This window comes from Gymnoscopelus microlampas (genome assembly GCF_963454915.1).
Source record: "Gymnoscopelus microlampas genome assembly, chromosome: 10".
In the NCBI taxonomy this organism is placed as follows: Eukaryota; Metazoa; Chordata; class Actinopteri; order Myctophiformes; family Myctophidae; genus Gymnoscopelus; species Gymnoscopelus microlampas.
This window is the reverse complement of record NC_139947.1, coordinates 39,383,469-39,400,273: the sequence shown is the minus strand read 5'-3', so window position 1 is coordinate 39,400,273 and position 16,805 is coordinate 39,383,469. Positions and strand designations below refer to the sequence as shown.

The 16,805-nt window shown below is 41.7% G+C and overlaps 1 protein-coding gene across 2 annotated transcripts in view; it reads right to left on the bottom strand.

Moving 5' to 3' along the window:
• Positions 1 to 4,331: 4,331 nt before the first annotated feature.
• The window catches only part of mtcl2 (microtubule crosslinking factor 2), a 108,121-nt gene continuing 95,647 nt past the window's right edge, over positions 4,332 to 16,805 (bottom strand). Inside the window, exons 18-24 of one of the 2 annotated variants that reach the window (XM_084068122.1) lie at positions 16,403 to 16,473; positions 15,892 to 16,051; positions 15,001 to 15,597; positions 14,502 to 14,766; positions 14,138 to 14,356; positions 13,498 to 13,976; positions 4,332 to 12,594 (exon numbers count right to left, since the gene is read on the bottom strand). In XM_084068122.1, the coding sequence (XP_083924248.1) occupies positions 12,442 to 12,594; positions 13,498 to 13,976; positions 14,138 to 14,356; positions 14,502 to 14,766; positions 15,001 to 15,597; positions 15,892 to 16,051; positions 16,403 to 16,473 (1,944 nt within the window). In that variant the 3' untranslated portion in view covers positions 4,332 to 12,441. The remainder of the gene's footprint in view (positions 12,595 to 13,497; positions 13,977 to 14,137; positions 14,357 to 14,501; positions 14,767 to 15,000; positions 15,598 to 15,891; positions 16,052 to 16,402; positions 16,474 to 16,805) is intronic. The other variant, XM_084068123.1, reaches the window with a different exon arrangement.

Genomic DNA, 16,805 nt, shown 5'->3' with positions numbered 1-16,805 from the left:
TAATATAATGTTTCACTCTCAATCTAAAATCGAAGAGGTTGGTTAAGTATTGCATTCTTACGTGAGTTTTCCATGTTAGTGTGGCTCGAGGTATTATTCAGGGTTTTATAAATAAAAGGTTCAGGGATCAAACCTCATGAAGAATATTATCATCACTCTATTTAAATTCTAAAAGGTGGGTTAAATATTACATTCTCGGTTGCATCTTCAATGCCAGTGTGGCTCAAATGTTAAATCAGTGGTTTATAAACAGAAAGTTTAAGGGCCAAAACTCCAGAAGGAAAAAATTCACTCCGTCTAAATTCTCAAAGGTGGGTGAAGTATTACGTTCTCAGTTAATCATTACATTCTTAGTTGCATGTTGGATGCTAGCATGGCACATGAGTCAGGAGTACAAACCATGGCTCAAATGATAAATCAGGGGTTCATAATCTGAATATTCTGGGTTCAAAACTCCAGAAGAACATTTTTCACTTTCCATCTAATTTGTGAAAAGTGAGTTAAGTATTACATTCCCGTTCGCATCTCCTATGTTAGTGTGGCTCAAATGATAACTCAGGGGTTTCAAATCTGAGGGTTCTGGGTTAAAAGCTCCCAAAGAGCATTTTTCACTTTCCATCTAAACTGTGAAAGGTGAGTTAACTATTACATGCCCGATTGCTTCTTCCATGCTAGCATGGCTCAAATGATAAATCAGGGGTTCATAATCTGAAGGTTCTGGGTTCAAAGCTCCCAAAGAGCATTTTCCACTTTCCATCTAAATTGTAAAAGGTGAGTTAACTATTACATTTGCGATTGCTTCTTTCATGCTAGCATGGCTCAAATGATAAATCAGGAGTTTATAATCTGAAGGTTCTGGGTTCAAAACTCCCAAAGAGCATTTTTCACTTTCAATCTAAATTGTAAAACGCGAGCTAGCTATTACATTCCCGATTGCTTCTTCTATGTCAGCGTGGCTCAATAGATGAGTCAAGGGTTTATAAACTAAAGGTTCTGGGTTCAAACCTCCCAAAGAGCATTTTTCACTTTCCATCTAAATCGTAAAACGTGAGCTAGGTATTACATTCCCGAGTGCTTCTGCTATGTCAGCGTGGCTCAACTGATGAGTCAGGGGTTTATAAACCAAAGGTTCAGGGTTCAAACCTCCCAAAGAGTATTTTTCACTTTCCATCTACATTGTAAAACGCGAGCTAAGTATTACATTCCCAATTGTATCTTCTGTGCCAGCGTGGCTCAATAAGATGAACCAGAGGTTAATAAACCAAAGGTTCAGGGTTCAAAACTCCACTAATACAAAAGACAACTCAAACAACTAATACAAAATATCTCAAACAACTAATACAAAATATCTCAAACAACCAAAACAACAATCAATACAAAACTTCAAAGTGCCTCAATAAAAAAACATAAAACAGTGGTTAAAAAACTAACAAATAAGTCACTTATAATACTAACAATGTCAATAAAATACAACAAAAATTGCTTTGCTTAGTATGTAAATGTATCAGGCTCCTCCCACTGGAGGTGGGCTTTACCCATGCTCCTCCCCCTCCTACCGGAGCTAAAAGAGGGCGTGAGGAGGGAGGCGGGCTGATTCCACGCTTCTCGCCTTAAAAAGAGCAAAGATAGAGATTTACCAGGACCAAGATTCAAACCCCCAACCTTCCGCATACAAGGCCTCTCCTTTCCTCTTGCGCCACCAGGCTTTTCATACTAATTAGAAACTCGAGGTGATATTTGAAGTTTAAGGGAGAGGTGGCAGGTGAAAAGTTGAAAGTCTACAGCAAACACCTCTCCCCCTGACAGAATGACTGAATCTACTAGATTCACTGATGATCAGGGTTCATTATGACACAACCTTTTTGAGTTTTAGGTTGTTAAAAAAACATCTGATGGAAAAAATAAATAATGCAAAGGATGGTTGGAGAGCAAACAGAGGGATGTTTAATGTTATCAAAACACATATATTCGTTATTGTCATATCTTAAAGTCATTTATCAATGCCAGAAGACCAAAACTAGCAGTTTTAATCAACTAAGAGTGTGAATCTGGCTCAGAGTTCAAACTAAATAAGAGCAATACACTTAAACACAGAATTGATTATGAATATAAAGACAAAGGCTAATTAACTAATTGTTTATGAGTGAGTTAGTCTGCCGAATCTGTAGTGGATGTGTGTAAAGCAGTGTTTTTTAAAGTGGGGTCTAGGGGACCCTCATGGTTCTAAATGGCCCCTTACATGTCTAACTCGGAGAGTGTACACATTGGAACCAAATGGACCACTAATGGTCCATTTGTACACTCTCAGTGATATGAGGGTCATTGACATTAAAATGTCTTAGAAGTAAGGAGTTGGATGATGGATGCAAACCAAAAGACAAACAAGCCAAAATGTGAGAGGGGAGAATGAGAGACTCCAAGAGTAATGAAGACTGCTGTCACTATGCGAGTCAGGAGAGAGTGCAGGACAGAAAGACCAAGGCAGACTAGTTCAGATACAAGTTTTCTTTTTTGTATTATGACAAAAACCAGGGAACACAAGGAGCACGAGAAGAACTAGGAAGGCACTTGCAAGTTTAACTTGTAAAAGCACAAGCAGATAGCCTACATACACCGAATCAAGGAGACTAGATCAAACACTAAGGTTCTCACACAGACAACTACATACAACAAACAGACTGGCAGTGAAGGGCAAACAGAGACCCATTGGAGACACAGGTGCTTATCTATGGACAATCAACACACGATTGGCTAGGGATAAACAAGACACAGGTGAACAACATTTGCAAATGACAAGACAGGACAGGTAGCAGCAAACAGGAAACACTCAGACATCACTACAAAACAAAGGTACACAAGTGTAAATTAAAACTAGAACAAAGAAGATATGCTTACAGATGTAAATCCATGGCACTAGCCCTGAGGAATACTGAACAGCCAAATATTTGCTTGTTTATATGTAAATGAGAGAGAGAGAGAGAGAGAGAGAGAGAGAGAGAGAGAGAGAGAGAGAGAGAGAGAGAGAGAGAGAGAGAGAGAGAGAGAGGGGGGGGGGGGGGGGGGGCACAGGAGTCTATCCCTGTAACATCACTAGACCACAGGGAGCCAGATTGCTCACATGCTGGTGTGCCGTTTCCAGGATTCCAACACATGACCTTATTGTTCAGAGCTCTTCCAACTGAGCTACCCAGACATAAGATGAACATGATGGGTCATTCCCCCAAAATAATTAAAGGCACTTGGCTCATGCACTTTACTAAAAATGTGGGTATAACCCTGTTGTCCTCTTGTCATCAGGATTGTGCGGTGGGTAAAATCTCTCTCTCTCTCTCTCTCTCTCTATTCAGCAAATATTGGAATATTGCATCAGGAATGCGACAAAAACAAAAAACATCTCCATGAATTTAGGCTTCATGGGATGAGTAACTGATAGGAAAAAAAGTTATTTTGGCGGTGAACCGCTACCCCTTTAAATAAACACGCACGCACGCACATATGCAAGCACACACACACACTCACATATGCATGCACGGCACGCACGCACACACACAGTTTTATTCACCCTTCTGAGGTGTCAGTGCTACCCAAACAGGAAGTTTACTTTCTTTTCAAATGTCACTTGAGTGAGATCATTTCCTGTCTGTCCAACAGCCAGCCGGCCGGCGGCGCCTGGTTCACAGTTGTTTTTGTTTGAAATTAAGAGAGGCGGGGTTGATGTAGAAACAAGACCTTTAAAAAAGACCTTTAAGAAACAGTGGGTTAAACAAATGGAGAGCAAGAGACCTGACATGAGCAGAAGAAACACATCATCTGACCTATAGTGAGAATCCCAGATGTTGACGTAGGAAGGGAGTGGAACCAAAAGGGGATTAGCTCCTACTGAAACCCACTGACCCCTCATATCAGTTCCACTTCTATGACATCATGTCGGTCAGTGAACATGTTTAATCCAAAGTATTTTCACAGTCGTGTGTATATTTTTAGTGGTTGTCCCTTTATGATATAAACCCTAACAATGACAGCGTTAATAGAGCTGTTCTTAAAATATCAAACTACAGATTAATGGCCCTTTTAAGCCTTGTTAGCAGAAACCCAGCCTATGTGTAATCGGACAGTGAGAAACAAAAATAATCTTTGAGACATTTCCGGTCAAACACAGCAACAATTAAGGAGAAAACACGATGCATTCCTTTTCAACAAACATTTATTTGTGAATTCTATGACAAACAGGAGGCAATGACAATATTTCATTTTACAAGCTACATGGTTGAGAAAAAATACAACAACCCAACCCTTAAAACCCCCTTCACCCCTTTAAAAAGACACTCGGAACAAATCTTAATCCCCACCCCACCCCAAATCCTGTACTTTCATGTGTTTTATTTTGTTTTCATTTCAAAAAAGCATCTATGTAAAGAAGCAATGTTCATGTTTTTTTTCTATAAAGGGAAAGCTACATACCTCGACAGCATCCTTATGTGGATCGACTGTTGACATTCAGCTTTTCTCAGAGAAGCAAAAGGAGTGATAGAAAGAGTACAAAGGCTGCTCTGTTTTTCTTTTTGCGCTACAATAAGAGGGAATGGTTCTTTATTTAATTTTACATTTACATTTCATTTTCTGTCTTTCATCGCATTCTCCTTTTATTCAAGAGTCAAGCGTGATTTAAAAAGAGACAAGAGTATATTGTATAAAGCAAATATACAAGCAGTCTTTAGGTAATATTGTTATGTCATGTAGTTCTAGGATTACACGGGTACAATGAATGTGGATGGTGAGTGGGAACATGTACTGTAAGAGTTTAAAAGACTGATGGAGTACAGTGGTTTTATTTTGTTAGTCCATGTTGACTGCTAACAGATTTACAGAACTATTGGAAACAGTCAGACTCAATCTATGGCTATTTTTGCCATGCAACCCGTAAGAACTTGAATTGGTTAGTTGTGCCGTGCGACATGTAAAACTGTTCTGTCGTGGCTTCAAGGCCTACAACTAGTTACCTGAGGGGGAGGAGCAAACTTGACGCCTGATTGACAGGCCAAAAAGTCTTGAGAGGTGGAGACAAAATGGGACACCCAAGATGATCTCACAACTTGACCTCATCTTTAATTCAACACTCAAAAGACCAAAGACTGTGTTCTTCAGTGCTGAGAAAAAAGGAAAAAAAGGAAACCCTTAAATATTTAATTTTGTAATCAGGGAAATTTATGATTAATGTACAGCATTTACACTGTTGGAGAACTGTTGTACCGCTCCTATGGAAGGGAGGCCTCATTGTCTCACAAATTGACAATATTCCAAAAACCAGGACACTATTCAGTCTGCATTTCCATTACCCATTTTCTGTGCGTCTTGTTCAGGGGTTGGATTTTATTTTCTCGGATTAATGATTACTAGAGACTGATGCATCCGGCTAGCCTTGTTCCAGATCCTTGAATCGATATTCGCTACTTATTTTCTTTCAACTTTCAAATCAGTAACATCAACAACTTTAGCCCCGCCCGCAAAGGTGGTGATTGGCTTGTGTCTCCAACCTGGAACAGCAAAACACAATTTGAAATGTAGACAAGTGTGACAAGTGGAAATAAGTAGTGAATTCATAGCAATTCATCTAATCATTCAACATAATTCCAACATCAGTCCCAGGAATTTTAGATTAGGGCTGTCTAGTTACGATAGCAAACCGAAACGTATTAAACACATAACCTTAAATTGGAGGCAACTGACCCACAATGTAAAATGGTTTGGTCATCACAAAGTTGAGCATTTTGTCACTGCTGAGCAATTCAGTAAAAACAAAACCTAAGTATAAACAAGACATGAAACACCATTCCCTTTTAATTTATGTAACTACTGTAGTCAACCACACATCTAAGCTAAAGACAATTAGTCGAAACATGTAATCAGATTACTCAGAATCTGAATTGATCTGATTATTACTTCCTATATAGTCTAAGACTATAATGCAGAGATGCATTGAGATGATGTAGTAATGTACTACTTAGTTATATTGGTCAGTAATGTAAAAACTAACCAAATGACTTGCTGATGAAAGTGAAAAGTGGCCTTAATATGATACATTTAATGTGGAATGTTGGTCATTGTGTTTGTAGCTATAAAAGGCAGTTCTGTTGAAGAGGCATGCTGCTGGTTTGCAACTTACGGTTGTACTTAAAATCAGGTTTAGCACACTTACAGTTGAATGCAGAAAAAAACTTCACAGGACAGAGACTAGGAAGGTCTGAGGAACAGTGAAACATCTGAAAGCTGGTATCATTATACTAAGTTGATAATATGGTCAATATGCCGTTTAGAGTCATAAAAGTTACAGTTCAACCAGGACATCTTTGTTGAGGAAAGGCACTGGAGTGACTTTCTCATTAACAATACTGTGTAGTAAATGCCAAAAGGACTGAGGCCCTGGCACACAGATCAGAAACATGAGGACATTATGATGAAAAACACAATACTAAATATCCAATTTAATCCAATTTCCTAACTTCTATCTGAATGTGTCGATCATATGGAGATAATAGGAGGTAGAAGAGGGCTGGTTAACTGAATAGCAACAACTAGCCCTGTAGGAAGGGAGGAAGGGTATGTTCATCCCTGTTAAATAGTTGTAATTCAAATCATGAATTTTCACAAAAGCTTTATACTGACAGTCAAAAGTATCTTGGGTCTAAAATAGCCGTTGTCTATTAAAAGCCAGTTGGATGAAGAGCTAATGTACGTATGATCAGAGAGACTTGCCACAGCTTTAGGAAAACAAGCACTGGCGGCACACTGTAAATCTTACTGTTATTATTTATGCTAGTTTATGCTAGTTTGTGGGATCGGTGGCTCACCAACATAGACACAATTTAAATAAGTCATACAATTACAATCTCTCTGTTGTTATCCAAATTCTATTTTAAGAATTATCTTTAAACATGACATGACATGAAAAGGTGCAACACCAGTTTCCAGAAGTTACTTTATTTAGAAACAAGTTAAATTATCATCTAAAAATGTGTTTTTAGGGAACACAAACTGTAAAGACCAAATGCAAGATTACTTGACTTGTGTGGACCAAAATAGCTGCTCTTCAGCCTAGTATCATAATGTAACAGCAGCATGTGACTGGTCAGACGGTCTATAGCCTGCGGTGAGAGAGGCGGACAAATGATTGGCACTATTAGTCTGTGGTTGTGTCCGGATATACTACTATTCTAGCCTGCATGTGGTGAGACAGCCACTGTGTCAGGAGAGCTGTACTTCTAAATATTACCAGTGCAGTAGGGACAATAAGCATACTGTAGGCCTGATATACAAGTATTAACCATTTAAGCCCTAGTTTCAATATTTTTTCAAAATAGTTTCGAACATTGACTACAAGCTCACACATTGTGAGCTTGTAAACCAGAAATCTTCGCCTATAATGAATGACATGCCCAGTGGGACGCTGGGTTAAAGTGGTTAAGAGAGGACATTTTTGTTTTGAAGGAAATTACTTTAAATTATTTTAATTCCCCATTTTCCCCAGCAGTGAGGATCAAGTTCCTACTGTTGCACTGAACGCCTACAGACAAAACATTGGCCACCGATGAACCACAGCATGGCTGCTGAGCAGCACTGAGGGCTGGATATGATACAGACCAGTCGCTATTAGACTGTGGGTTTACCCAGCTATTCTATTTAAATACAGGCCGCATTACTGTAATGCCCTATTTTAAACTGGCGAGTCATCAGAAGCTATGCTGAGACAGAGAAATACACTAGAGACTGCTGTATAAAAGTAAAATAATGAGAAAGAAAGATGAGAGAGAAAGATGAGATGAGAGAAAGAGCATGGTTGACTGAAGAGAGGGAGAAGAGCGAGAGAGAGGGAAAAAGAAAGCAGAGCGGTTGTTTTTAAAGAGAATACGAGGGGATTAGAATGCCTTGTTGGGAGCAGCTAGCTGAACACACTGCACCATGTACAGTAACTAGCACCATGAGAGTAGATTAGAATAGCTACTATCTAAAAAAACGAAACAAAAAAAACATGTAAAAACTAAACTGAACAAAAATAATTTACTTTGTGGAAATATAATACCCATTGGTATCAAAAGGAAAATATACACTACTGTAAACAAGGGTTTCCCAACCAGTGAGTCGGGTGAGAGAAGTGGGTCTTCAAGATGTTTTGAAAGGATCGTCATGGACAACGAACCCAAACTGGCTCCTTTGTCTTGCGGCAAGGGAGACTTTAGCAAAATAACTGACCAGTTCTGTCTGGGTCATTTGTAACTCCCCATCCTGCCTCCCAGAAAACTATTATTACGGTAATTAAATGGATCCTAATTTGATAGCGATAATGCAGAAGCCAGTTTGAGACCAGTTGAGGACCACCATTAAACCATTATGCCCCTCCCTCCCTGTGTGGTAAGCTACATTACTTCATTATTGCCTGATAAAAGATCTAAATCAATGTACAGAAGAGAAAGAAACAACACAATCCCAACCATTAAATAAAGGCGAGTCGGGGAGCTGACTAAATACACTGTCGGACAGGCACTTTGATGGTTGAAATGACTTGACAGCTGATTAGAGCGAGAGAGAGCAAGAGACACGGGGGGGGGGGCGGGTTGGAAGCAGAGGAGGCCGATATCTCCTCTACTTCAATTTATGGAACCTCTTCTGGACCTTCAGTTTACTAACAAGACTCTTGGGATTGACTGAGGCTTGCTGCAAGTAGGGATTATGAACACTGACATGCTTGTTAGATTTTTTTTCTTAGACTTATGCTTAATTTATACACCATCGCGCCTTGAAAATGACTTGCACGCGACATCGTTGTACTAAGGGGTATGATCTCGCTATAAATATATTACAAGGGACGAGGTCGTCCTGTTTAAAGTAGATATAACTGCATTTTGTAGACATAGTGTACGGGCTCTGGTACAGCACACGCAATGTACACTGTACTGCATTCAGGTCACTGTTCTAGAATCATCACCTTCACTGGTCCTTGGAATGCTGCACCGGCATTCTAGAATTCTGGGAATGCTAGGATGTGTGAAATCATGCCTGTGGCAAATATTCAGATTAATGCATGCACGTATGCATGTGAGTGAGCTCTTGCACACACACACACACACACACGCACGCACGCACACATGCAAGCATTGTAGGACAGTAGAGGGATATGTCTTTGACTTATAAGTTAAAGACATAGCCATTAATTCATGGTACGGGTCATCTGGTAAATACTTGATCAGTCAACTTTCTTTACATCATCTTTACATACTATAATTTAATTATTTGAAACAAAAAGGGGCTTGATTAGCAAATACTTATTCTTTACGCTTAACAACTTGAAACCTCCAAATCTCCACTGGAGGAGAAACAAAATCTGTAAATAAGATTGAGAAATGAAAGATTAAGATTTCCATGTGAAGTAGGTTCTCAGGCCAAACAGGATAACGTGATGTTATCCCTTTCTTTAGAAGAATGAATGGTTTAGAATGTACAATGTGATAAAAAGCTATGGATACCAAACAGCAAACAATGGCAGCTGGCCTGATCTGAGATCAATCCAATGTTCTTGTTCATAATTAGAGTCTTAGTAGTCCAAAATCCATATGTAGTCCAATAGTCTGTGTCAGGCTGGGAAACATAGTCCAATAATCCTTGAGTTTTCTTGTCTGTGGTCCCATAAGGATGACAGATGTAGAAATATTCAACATTCAGTCAAAGTTGCACTTTATCTGTTGTTACATAAGTTGGAGACAGCTGTCAATAGAGACGTGTGACAGTCCATTGGTGTTCTAGTAACTAGAGAGACCATCCAGATGTCTGACAACTATTGCAGTTGAAGGTTTGACAGAAATTGTATAAGTGTCCTTGAGCAAGACAATGAGCCCCCAACTGTTGTTCTGGATGCATGCATCAGCTAAATGTCTAGAATCTATGACTGCAACCATCAACGCTTCAAAATGACACTTCCCGTCATTCCTTGTTTGTATGACACAGTTTAACGATCAGTGGGCGACTCCATCTCTGTTGTTGTTCAGATCGAGAGCGACACAACTGGTTAATTTCCTACGAGTGACAGAAAAAAAGGTGCTAATAGAATTCAAAGGACTCTTCTGGGGTGAGCACTTGCCCACTTAGCGTACAAGTCACAAAGAACACATTCAAATGATGTTAATTTAACTCTGAGAGTTGTGTACGCTCTCAGTTAAACATGGATAAATTATCACTGCAGATTTTACAGTGTAAGAAGAATTACATACTTTCAAAGCATATTAATATTAGTTTGCATATTCAAACGGACATTCATTTAAATAGGCAAACCAGCTGATGTGCCTCAGATCTGTGCCCTCCTCCCATTCCTTCCTTGAAGCTTTTTATTTTCCTTCCTTCCTGTTTGTCCATGTGCGAATCCAAGATGGCTGCCAACAGATTACAGTGTTGACAACATGACATCATGACGGTAGATTCTGAACAAAGTTGTCCAAAGCCATCTATATGAGTTGTTGCCACTTCACTGCAAACTGATGTCCTCTCCATGGAGGGATAAAAATATATAGTGATCTGAACATGAATAGACAGAGTTGTATTAAGGTTTTGTTGAAGGTCCAGTCCTGACATCATACTTCTGCTTGTAAGACTGTCCCAAGTTCATAGAGTTGTTGTTTAGCACTGTGTGTGTGTGTGTGTGTGTGTGTGTGTGTGTGTGTGAGTGATAGGTAAATGCATGTAAGCATGTTACATAGTTTTTGAGCTGTTCTGCTGGTAGTTTTGTGACGGTTTGGGTCATTCGAAGCAGAACTCTTGTTAAGGGGGTGTCTTCAGTCCTCCCCGTCCTTGGCATTAGAATGGTCTGACCCGGCTTAGGTCCAAGCGTGTGTGTGTGCGCGTGCGCGTGCGTGTGCGTGTGCGTGTGTGTGTGTGTGTGTGTGTGTGTGTGTGTGTGTGTGTGTGTGCGCGTGCGTTTATGAGTGGCAGTGAGCCTGTGAGGCAGTATGTACAGTGTGCTAGCTGCAGTGGCAGATTTAGATACTGGTGACATGGGCAGCCTCCCAGGGGAGCCTCTTGCACATAAAACAAATTTGGAAGTGACATTTTTACAATCAGCTTTCTGTCGCTCATTTGCACATCACATCATTGATATCATGTCACCTTGTGGGTCAATTAACCTAGTAGGAGCTGGCGTCGTACCTCTAGTTTGTGAGCTAGGAAAGCTACTGCCTGGGAATGTCGCCCCCTCAGCGAGATGGGGAGGGGCAACGTTGACACATCTGGCCTCCCCACTGGACGCCCAAATCTATCAAATAGTAAACCTCTAACTTTGTACAGTACTAATGCTATTAGTAAAATCTTTCAAATGGGGAGGCTGCCCAGGGCAGCGTACACACTAAAACAGCCACTGGCTAGCTGTGTTTGTGGGGGTTGTATTTGTATGTGTTGGTGTGGCAGAGTGGCAGTGTGCTTGTGCAGTAGTTTGCAGGTTTGTATGTACATGCCAGGAGTGCATCTGTGTGCCTAATGTGTATGTCTTTATGTGTCTTTGTGGTAGGCAGTACACATGTAAATGTTTTTGTTTTTTTTGCAGTGTTGGGGAAGTTACTTTCAAAATGTAATTTAATTACATATCTACTTTCAATTAAAAGTAATATGAAAAGTAAGTAATGTTACATTACAATACTAAGTAATGTGTTATAATATAACACATTACTTTAGCAAAACACCCTCAAATGAAGTGCAAAATGTCTAGGCATAATATGAAATGGAAGAGGGGAGGCTAAATGGAATAATGGTATTGGTATTCAAATGCTATTTTAGCAAACAAAATGTAAATATCATGATGAAACACAAACAACTGAGAAGCCGCAGTGTCCTCTTCCAGTGCAGGGTATACATTTAGAAAAAGTTATAAAAGTCTCAATAGAGAATGGACAGACTGCATTGTCATTAACAGTGTGCATGATTTAGAAGCTTAAAAAAAACCTATAAATAACCGTTTCTGAAAGTAATGCATTACTTGGCATAGTAATTGTAGTATTACTTTACCACTTATGAAAGTTTACGTAATGCATTACTTACTAGTTGTACGCTGGTGTTGCATGGCGTAAACAGCAGATATACAAGCTCACAACGTGTCACATTTGTGACACGTTGTGAGCTTGTAGATCTGCTATTTACTGAGCACGACACCAGCACGCAACTAAGTATAACTGAGGCTTAATGCGTTACCCCCAACACTGTTGTTTAGTTGACATGTGTTAACTTGCCATGGCAGTAGTGAACTCTGTACGCAGAAAAATCCTCAGCCTTGATTTAACTGGGAGATATACATTTGTACACATTGAGTGTTAAATTAACACTGAGGATTTTACAGTGTACGCATTGTGTGTGTGTGTGTGTGTGTGTGTGAGTGTGTGTTTTGTTGTGCGTATGGCAGTAGATGCGCCGTCACTCATTGCAGGCATCCATTCTTTCCTCAGTTGCCGCGGGAGACTCTTGTGGGCGGTGCTTGCACTGGCCCAGCGAATGGCGCGTGGCGGATCTCGACGGGCGGACGAAGCAAGTGGCGAGGGACTGAGCCGCACAATCACAGGCGCCGTCCTGAGGAAATGGAGGACAGTTTTGTTGGATGATTAATGTTTCTACTGAATATCAGCTACATCACAAAGTTTCCACATTTATAATGTGATAAAATATTATATACTGTATTATATATCTTTATTTTCTGGTTGTGATTTTAGGAGCTCCTGTATGGTGGGTACACTATCATTAATCAATTTGATTTACTGCTTCTGTGCGTAATGCTTTTATGCTCAAATTCAGTGTGTGTGTGTGCATATAATATATGCACACACACACGCTGAACAAATATTATTTGTGAATATTTCTAGATGAATACCGTATTTCCCCAAATAGTGGCCCGGGCGTTTATTTCACAAAGTCGACTTGGGCCCCGGCCGTTTATAAGAACCAGGCGGCTATTTGCTGTCGGGCGGTTTAACTATCGATTACTTTCCTACAGATTATTTTATCAATTCCTTTTTGATTAATCAAAGAAGTGCACTTTTTAAAAATACATATAATATATATTTTTAATACATCAATGAATCACCGCAAATATTTATTTATTGATTTTGTATAATCAACTAAATCGATTAGTCTGATTAAACAATTAAGCCCTAGTTTATCGTTGTACACAGTGTTGTGCAAACAATTGTGGAAATAGCTGATCTACAAACTCAACACATTGCATAATGTGTATTGTGCGCTTATACTTATTGTTTTTTTACAATACTTTTGCTACTAGTATTTAAAAGAAATACAAAAATATTTTATTTTATTGTATTGATTAATGTGACTAGTTTGATTAACAGTTGCATCCCTTGTGTGTTTGTGGCTCTCTGAGTGTATGCATGCACATGTTTACAGTATGTGTCCACATCTTATGGATGTGTTGTTCTCAGTACAAATTTGTATCAGCTGGATGTTATAAAATGCATGTACCTGTATAGTGTTTGCGTCCACAGCTCTCACCTCCATCACCACAGCCCCTACTGCTACCACGCTGCTGCTGGTCTCCTTCCCTCCTCCTACAATCTCCTCCCGGGCTGCGTGCCGCATAAACCGCTTGTTAACAATCCTGGTCACATTGTCACTGCCTCCGCCCAGGCCGGCCAGAGCACCCAGCCCTCCGGCCACTCCTACAGCCACTGACACACACTCCGGCTTGGGTTCGTCCATTCCTCCGAGACCGCCCAGGACCCCCGGAGGACCTCCGAGGTTGCCAAGGGCGTCTCTGGGCGACCTGTCCCCAGGCAGGGTGATGCCTCCTTGGCTTCGGCTGCTGCTGACGTTCCTGAAGAACTCCTGAACCAAGACTCCATAGCGATTAGATCCGGGTTCGGATCCGCAGGCCGGAGCCCCGGAGGGTTTGCCTGCGGCTGGAGGCTGCCGTGCTGGACTGGCTCCTTGGCTGCTGGAGGCTAATGAGAGAAGAGATTTGATTTAGACTCTAAACCATGTGAATGCTCCCTCTAAACTTTAGAGGGATAAAATAAGCCTGGCAGACCCTGGTCAACGAAGTATAGGGTTTAAATGGTTAAGTAAGGAATCAATGAATCAATCAATGAATCAATCAATCTACCTCCTGTGTCGCCCCTCCAGAGGGACTCCACACTTCCAGAGTGTTCAACCACACTGAAGAGGCTGGAGAGGCCATCGTTGAGACCACTGAGGACAGGACTGTCCCTGGTGGTGGTGGAGCGCGCCCAGGCAGAGCCTCCACCTAGGGGCCTCTGCTGGAGGTTCCACAGGCTGCGGTCCCTGGAGGTGGACGAGACTCCATCCAGTCTAGAGGTGGAGCCTAAGGAGAGAGGAGAGGAACATACTGTACATGATATGCACATACATGCACATGTACCGTACATGCACAAACGCATACTTCCAAACTCTTCATGCGTTCCCAACAGGTATACCTGTTTACTCTAGTAAATTATAATCCTCAGTACCTGAGGACACTCGTCGCTGTAGTTTGGGAGAGCCGTATTTAGGCGAACAGCAGGGTCTGTCGATGCGGCCGTGAACCTTGTCCAGTGAGGAGGAGATCTGTCGGGACCGGGCCGACGCCAGAGAGTTGGTGGTGGTCGCTGACGAGGGCCGAGGAGACCAGGCTTTGCCGTGAAACCCCCTGCTACTGGGCAGGTTGTCGGTTTGAAGCCCAACACTGACGTACTGGGCTGCAGTCTGTGTGGCTCTGGTCGCTACGCCCACCGCCTGGTACAGTAGGCAGAGGTAAAGAGAGAGGGTGTGAGAGAGACAGAGAGAGAGAGGGAGAGATAAAGAGAGAGAGAGAAGGAGAGAGAGAGGGAGAGAGAGATCCATCAAAATCACACATCTAATTTAAAAATAAAAAAAAATGGTGAGAGGATATAGTTGAAAAACAGTGATGGAAAAAGAAAACATTTTGAAAAAAATAAACAAATTAAAAATCACTAAAGAAATAGTCACCTGACTTCCGGGTTCCTTGCTGGATTTCCTCTCCAGGGAGGAGGAGCGGATGGCCTGTCGGACACAGTTGGTCATCTCCTTCATGTCATCACTCAGGTTGGCTGAGATCTCGCCCATCTCCAGGCCGTGGAACGCCGAGGAGGCCGCCATTCCCTCCACCACGCCATTAGCCGAGCTGGGAATCGAACTCACGACACTCGCACTTCTGCTCTCCAACAGCTCCCTGTGGTGTTTGGACAGCGAGCTCAGCCACTGCTCATATGAGGAAGAGCACGGAGAGAGGGGTGATGAGGGCGGTTGTTGCTGCTGCTGGACCTCGCAGGCGTCTGTTCCCACCAATTCCCCGTCAACTGGGCTGCTCAGCCCCACAAAGGAGCTGCCGTTCTGGGTGTGCTCCAGTGCGCTGGCTTCCTGGCTCCTTCTCTGGGACTCCATGCGTCGCATGGCCGGGGGGCTGTAGTAGATGCGGATCCCTGTGCGGTCCGGCGCGGTGTAGCTACGCTGGACTGACTCCATGTCCAGTTCTGAGGCCTCTCTGCTGCTGCACGGGCCACTCGGGCCGTCCCAGGTTTTACTGCTGTCCTCAACCTCTGGTGTCTGAGAGACAGAGAAGAGGGAAATATGATTGATCCAAATTTTAATGTAATTTCCTCTCCAGTATCATTTCCATTCCATGTTTTAAAATTTCTCAGAAAGAAATTATCGCTGAAAGCGCAGAGCGCAGCGTATGTTTTGAATTGTTTACAATGGAAGCACCATGTCTGAGGAAACCCTGTGACGAGGCGCTGAGCGGTTAGTTTGTGCTTAAATGGTCTATACATTTTTATGTAAGAAGAATCATGTATGACTGCAACAGCCTGCAATCTAATCTTATCTGACTTGATCTCACACCTCATTGGTCAGGTAGGTCCAGTTCTTCCTGGTGAAGTCATGCAGCTCTGGGCGAACCAGGAGAGGAGGCTGGACTGAAAACAGGCTTTTTCCTTCCTGACAGGCGGTTCCATTGACCTCTGACTTCTCCAGCTCTGACACGGAGGTTAGGGACTTAGTCCTGACAGAGAACAATGGATGTGTTGATGGAAATTACACAAATACATTAGACAGTCACAGTGTGTGTTACATTTTCACGTTTTACCAGTTATTCTGTGCACCTGCTGCAGATTTAAATGTAATAGTTTAGAAACAGGTTAACCAACCTAAACCCCAGCATCCGTAGTCTGGGGAAAACCTTCGCAGAAAATAGCAGATCTACAAGCTTACGGCACATCGCGATGCGTTGTAAGCTTGTAGATTGGCTATTTTCTGCAAAGATATTTAATGTAGAGCCAAAACTGAAAATACACTAGTATAGAGCCCTGAGGGACTCCGCTCAACAACACACGGTTTTAATGAGCACTGGTACCTTGGTGAGGCGGCTCCGTTGGTGAGTGTGTCCGGTAAGGATTCTCCTTCAGATGACTTCTCTGCTTTGGACTGGAAGGGTACAGAAGACAAAAACTCATTATTACATTACTTGTTAATAACATTAATTTTCAAAGATCCCTGGACAAATTAATCGATCTTCACTTGTATGGTCAGATTTTGTTCTCACATTTCCCACATGTGAATACACACTAATGCACACACACACACACACACACACACACACACACACACACACACACACACACACACACACACACACACACACACACACACACACACACACACACACACACACACACACACACACACACACACACACACACACACACACACACACACAAGAGTGAATTACAGCTAAATTACAAGTTCTGCCAAATTTC